This window comes from Panulirus ornatus, chromosome 12 (genome assembly GCF_036320965.1).
Source record: "Panulirus ornatus isolate Po-2019 chromosome 12, ASM3632096v1, whole genome shotgun sequence".
In the NCBI taxonomy this organism is placed as follows: domain Eukaryota; kingdom Metazoa; phylum Arthropoda; class Malacostraca; order Decapoda; family Palinuridae; genus Panulirus; species Panulirus ornatus.
In genome coordinates, this window is record NC_092235.1 from 45,421,141 (window position 1) to 45,427,140 (window position 6,000).

General features: G+C 40.7%; 1 protein-coding gene across 3 annotated transcripts in view; it reads left to right on the forward strand.

Annotated features, from left to right (window-relative positions):
* The window catches only part of Xpd (general transcription and DNA repair factor IIH helicase subunit Xpd), a 213,631-nt gene that overhangs the window by 54,991 nt on the left and 152,640 nt on the right, over nt 1–6,000 (forward strand). For all 3 annotated transcript variants that reach the window (XM_071667819.1, XM_071667817.1, XM_071667818.1), the window contains exon 5: nt 2,862–3,095. In XM_071667819.1, coding sequence (XP_071523920.1) covers nt 2,862–3,095 — 234 coding nt within the window. The remainder of the gene's footprint in view (nt 1–2,861; nt 3,096–6,000) is intronic.

The window sequence follows — 6,000 nt, forward strand, 5'->3', positions numbered from 1 at the left end:
ATGAATTACCGAGTGAGATTGGGTGCTGAATGGCCTCAAGCTATCATGTGGTCAGTTTGTATACATAGAATTGTGACTTCACTAAATAATTCAGCAATTCTTACAATTTAAAATGGCATCAAGTGATAGAGGAGTTAAAAGAAAGCATGGGAACTGTATATTGTTTTAAAAAAAATGGCCCTTAGGTTACATTCGATTTAATGGACTTCCAGCATTAATGGATACCCTTTCCTCCCAATTAGCCCATAAGATTGAGGGTTTACTGTACTGTATGTATTAATAAGTGAGTATGCTGAAACAAAAAAGCTATAGGTGATAGAGAAATTCTGAAAACATATTTGGATTCTGAGTGCAGAAATACACAAGAAAGACATTTTTTTTTCTGTGGAACAAAATCTTTGTTGACCCATGTTATCAGTAAACTTCTGGGAGATTAAGATGTGTTGGATGAAGGTTAGTAGTGTAAGAAAAATGAGTACAAATGGATATACCAGTGAAAGGGACAAAAGGGTTATTGGTAACTGTGAGGTGAGGAGAAGATGGAGTGATAATGTTGAAGGATTGTTGAATGTGATGATAGGGTGGCAGGTGTAAGGTGTTTAGGTCAGGGAGGTGTGCAAGGTGAGAGTCACAGAAATTGGTTTGGTTAAAGAGAGATGTGGTGAAAGCCTTGCACAAAATGAAATGTGGTAAGGTGGCTGGAGTGGATAATATTGCAATTGACCTTCTTCAGAAAGGGGTAGACTGTGTTTTTGATTGGTTGTTTAGAAATTTCACTTTATTTATGGATCATGGTGAGGTGTCTGAGGATTGGCAAAATGGATGTATAAAGCCATTGTATAAAGGCTGGGGAGACAAAGGTAAGTGTTCAAACTACAGGGGTACAAATTTGTTGAATGTACCTGGTATGTTAGAGAGTGGTAATTGAAAGGGTGAAGGCATGTGCAGAGCATCAGACTGGGGAGGAACAATGCAGTTTCAGGAGTGGTAGATGATGTGTGAATCAGGTGTTTGCTTGAAGATGACCAGACAATGGTAAGACAGGAACAAATATCACAAGGGATTTGGCCTTATGTAAACTATACTGGTGATCAGTGAGGAGCTGTGAGATTCAAGATGTCTGGGGAAATGCAAGTTGAAGAGGGATACAAAGAATTCAGAAATAGTAGATGTCAAAGCAACAGGACAAGAGTTTGAGGAATTAGAACATCCACCCTTCCTAGGAATGGGATGTACCAACACGTTCCAATAAGATGGAAAAGTTCTGACTTTTAAACAGGTGCAAGTTGAGAGGATTACTCTTTCAGAACACAGAGACAGTTGCCATCAAGACCATAAGCCTTACCTGTGTCCAGAGAGAGAAGAGCTTTTTGGACAGTTTGAAAAGAGATTACTGGAAGGAGCATTGGATAAGTAAGGGGAGCATCAGAGGGTGGGGGAATGTTAGAGTCATCCAAGGTAGTCTGAGGAGAAACAGGAACCAAAGACAGTTGCTTTGTTATGGAAAGATGGCTGTAGTACCATAAGAATGGAAAAGTAAAGGAAAGGTAGGGTGACAGATATAGTTAGAGGTGCCCCGTAGCAAAAAAGAAAAAACAGAAAGACCTATCAGTTTATGATGAGAAGTTATTACACTTCCTTTGAATAAATGCTTTGTCCCATGGATAATGTACCAGCAGTGATTATGGGTAGTGAAAGATACTGAATGGGAATTGGAGGAAGGAGAGTTTTTCCAAGCTTGATATGCCTGATCCCTTGCCCAAGGGGAATGGTTCAACCATGGATTGGAAGAAAAGGTCTTTTTAGGGGAAGAAGGGAAAGGTGCTTCTATTCCTGCAGTAATAAGCACTGCCATGCATTTGGGAGAGATAGAAGCATCGCAACATAAGAGACAGTAATTTACCTAAGGAAAGTCAGAAAAGAATTTTCATAAGCTATAGATTGTATGATAGTACGATTAAAGGGGTTGGTGTGAGAAGAAGACTGCCTGTGACATGGGGAAATAGGGAGAGAAATGGTGGATGAATTCATGGAATGGTGTATGCAAGGGAGGCATGTAAGGACAAGTGGAGACTGTTTAGTTGTGGCCACCCCCTTTATGGGAGCTCCTGAGGGGAATGGGTGCCAGAGATATAGATAGATAGAGGAGAGATTGAAAAAAGGATATGTGTCTGAAGTGGAGGGAAAAAGGAGAAGAGGAAGACCAAACTGGAGATAGAAGGATGAAGTGAAAAAAATATTTGAGTGGTCAGGCCAGTAAAAGATGTGCATGGGTTAGAGTGAATGGAAATGATTTAGCATACAGAGGACTGTATTCTGTCAGTAGATTGAACTAGGGCATGTGAAGCAGCCAGGAGAAACCACGTAAAGGTCTACCGGGCCTGGTTGTGGATGGGGGCTGTGGTTTCAGTACATTGCACATCATTGCTAGAGAGTGGATGTGGGTGAATGCTGTCTCTCTTCGTCCACTCTTGGTTTAACCTTGCTAACGCAGGAAACAGTGGACATTTATGAAAAAATTACTCATACATTTTTACATTTATTCATGTGTATATTCATGCATTAGAATCACTTCCAGAGAATTGCAGTGCCTTTAGTAAGAACCTATAATGATCAAGAGCCAGTTAATGGCCATACAAATGTCAGAATACTGGCAAGTTGTTTAAAATAGCCCATGAAAACTAGCACTCTCATGATGACTACTGGTGCCTTCGGCAAAAGTTTTTACATTATGACTCCCATTGTGTAAGAGTTGGTTTTTAAGAACACATAGCAAAGCATGCTTCTGTTTCCTTTTGTTTGATTCTTTTTCAAGTTTATTTTTTCTCATGAAAGAATTTACAATAGTGTTTTCTATACAGGTCAGCAAAGCAAGGGATGGGAAGGTGATTGATAGTGGTTGCCATGCACTCACAGCATCATATGTGCGCTCCAGAGCTCAGCGGGATGACAACATACCGCAATGTGACTTTTTTGAAAAATTTGATCTTCATGGTAAAGAATTTCCTATCCCATCTGGATGTTACAACATTGATGACCTGCGGGAATTTGGAGGGCAAAAAGGATGGTGCCCCTATTTTTTGTCTCGACAAGCAGTAAGGATATATTGATTTTGTGATATTTAGAATATTATGTTTATACCTGTTCCCAAACATTATACTTCCACATTCATAAATTGTCTCATAGGAAATATTCTTTGAGCTTTGCAGTCACATCTCAGTTTCCTCTGTACTTAAATTTTCCATGTGTTTTATGCATGCTCTCACTGTTTCCATCCTTGTGATTGTGTGTCTGTATATAAAATTGAGCATAGAAACTGGATGAAAGGGTGTAATTTCTAAGGAAAAAAGAAGAGAGAAAGTCATGCCTCCATTAACCACTTACTAGCTGCAATTGAATATTTATGTAAGTTAAGCAGTGCCTTTATATGGATATTAATGCATTGAGTTACACATCTCAAACTCAAGGCTGCATATCAAGCTTAGGTGGTGAATAAGATGGCCATGCACAATAGTTTCTTTCTGCAGTCAGGATTCCAGTCATACCAGTGAGAACACATTTTCATGAGTTTTTTAGGAAGAAAACTGAGCAGCTTTTATCTAGATGTAGAGGACCAGGCAAATGATCCTGAATTATTTGATGATGATGATCTGTGTAGTCTGGCTTATATTTTGTCATTGACTTACTTTATCACTATCCCTTTCTGAAAATGACCATCTGCTTGGAGTAGCTTCTAATAATTGTAATTATGTATTATTTACACACTTTCTTTAGTATTTTTACATTCAATGAATTTACAGTATTCCAAGTTTTTAGTTATTCTATTATACGTATAATCGCTGTTGTTCCTCTCATCGACAAGGTAACGCCAGGAAACAGACGAAGAAATGGCCCATCCACGGATATACACATATATATACATTAATGGCCATGTACGCACATATACCTACATATACATACCAACATATATATATATATATATATATCTGTTTTATCCCTGGGGATAGGGGAGACCGAATACTTCCCACATATTCCCTGCGTGTCGTAGAAGGCGACTAAAACGGAAGGAAGCGGGGGGCTGGAATTCCTCCCCTCTCATTTTTTTTTAATTTTCCAAAAGAAGGAACAGAGAAGGGGTCCAGGTGAGGATATTCCCTCAAAGGCCCAGTCCTCTGTTCTTAACACTACCTCACTAATGCGGGAAATGGCAAATAGTATAAATGTATAAATGTAGCATTTATGGATCTGGAGAAGGCATATGATAGAGTTGATAGAGATGCTCTGTGGAAGGTATTAAGAATATATGGTGTGGGAGGCAAGTTGTTAGAAGCAGTGAAAAGTTTTTATCGAGGATGTAAGGCATGTGTACGTGTAGGAAGAGAGGAAAGTGATTGGTTCTCAGTGAATGTAGGTTTGCGGCAGGGGTGTGTGATGTCTCCATGGTTGTTTAATTTGTTTATGGATGGGGTTGTTAGGGAGGTAAATGCAAGAGTCCTGGAAAGAGGGGCAAGTATGAAGTCTGTTGGGGATGAGAGAGCTTGGGAAGTGAGTCAGTTGTTGTTCGCTGATGATACAGCGCTGGTGGCTGATTCATGTGAGAAACTGCAGAAGCTGGTGACTGAGTTTGGTAAAGTGTGTGGAAGAAGAAAGTTAAGAGTAAATGTGAATAAGAGCAAGGTTATTAGGTACAGTAGGGTTGAGGGTCAAGTCAATTGGGAGGTGAGTTTGAATGGAGAAAAACTGGAGGAAGTGAAGTGTTTTAGATATCTGGGAGTGGATCTGTCAGCGGATGGAACCATGGAAGCGGAAGTGGATCATAGGGTGGGGGAGGGGGTGAAAATTTTGGGAGCCTTGAAGAATGTGTGGAAGTCGAGAACATTATCTCGGAAAGCAAAAATGGGTATGTTTGAAGGAATAGTGGTTCCAACAATGTTGTATGGTTGCGAGGCGTGGGCTATGGATAGAGTTGTGCGCAGGAGGATGGATGTGCTGGAAATGAGATGTTTGAGGACAATGTGTGGTGTGAGGTGGTTTGATCGAGTAAGTAACGTAAGGGTAAGAGAGATGTGTGGAAATAAAAAGAGCGTGGTTGAGAGAGCAGAAGAGGGTGTTTTGAAATGGTTTGGGCACATGGAGAGAATGAGTGAGGAAAGATTGACCAAGAGGATATATGTGTCGGAGGTGGAGGGAACGAGGAGAAGAGGGAGACCAAATTGGAGGTGGAAAGATGGAGTGAAAAAGATTTTGTGTGATCGGGGCCTGAACATGCAGGAGGGTGAAAGGAGGGCAAGGAATAGAGTGAATTGGAGCGATGTGGTATACAGGGGTTGACGTGCTGTCAGTGGAGTGAATCAAGGCATGTGAAGCGTCTGGGGTAAACCATGGAAAGCTGTGTAGGTATGTATATTTGCGTGTGTGGACGTGTGTATGTACATGTGTATGGGGGGGGGTTGGGCCATTTCTTTCGTCTGTTTCCTTGCGCTACCTCGCAAACGCGGGAGACAGCGACAAAGTAAAGAAAAAAAAAAAAAAAAAGATAAATGAATGAATGAACGTTGGACTGGTGATTGGGAATACCTGGTTTAAAAAGAGAGATATACATAAATATACGTATGTAAGTAGGAGAGATGGCCAGAGAGCGTTATTGGATTACATGTTAATTGATAGGTGTGTGAAAGAGAGACTTTTGGATGTTAATGTGCTGAGAGGTGCAGCTGGAGGGATGTCTGATCATTATCTTGTGGAGGCGAAGGTGAAGATTTGTAGAGGTTTTCATAAAAGAAGAGAGAATGTTGGGGTGAAAAGAGTGGTGAGAATAAGTGGGCTTGGGAAGGAGACTTCTGTGAGGAAGTACTTGGAGAGACTGAGTACAGAATGGAAAAAAGTGAGAACAAAGGACATAAGGGGAGTGGGGGAGGAATGGGATGTATTTAGAGAAACAGTGATGGCTTGCGCAAAAGATGCTTGTGGCATGAGAAGCGTGGGAGGTGGGCAGATTAG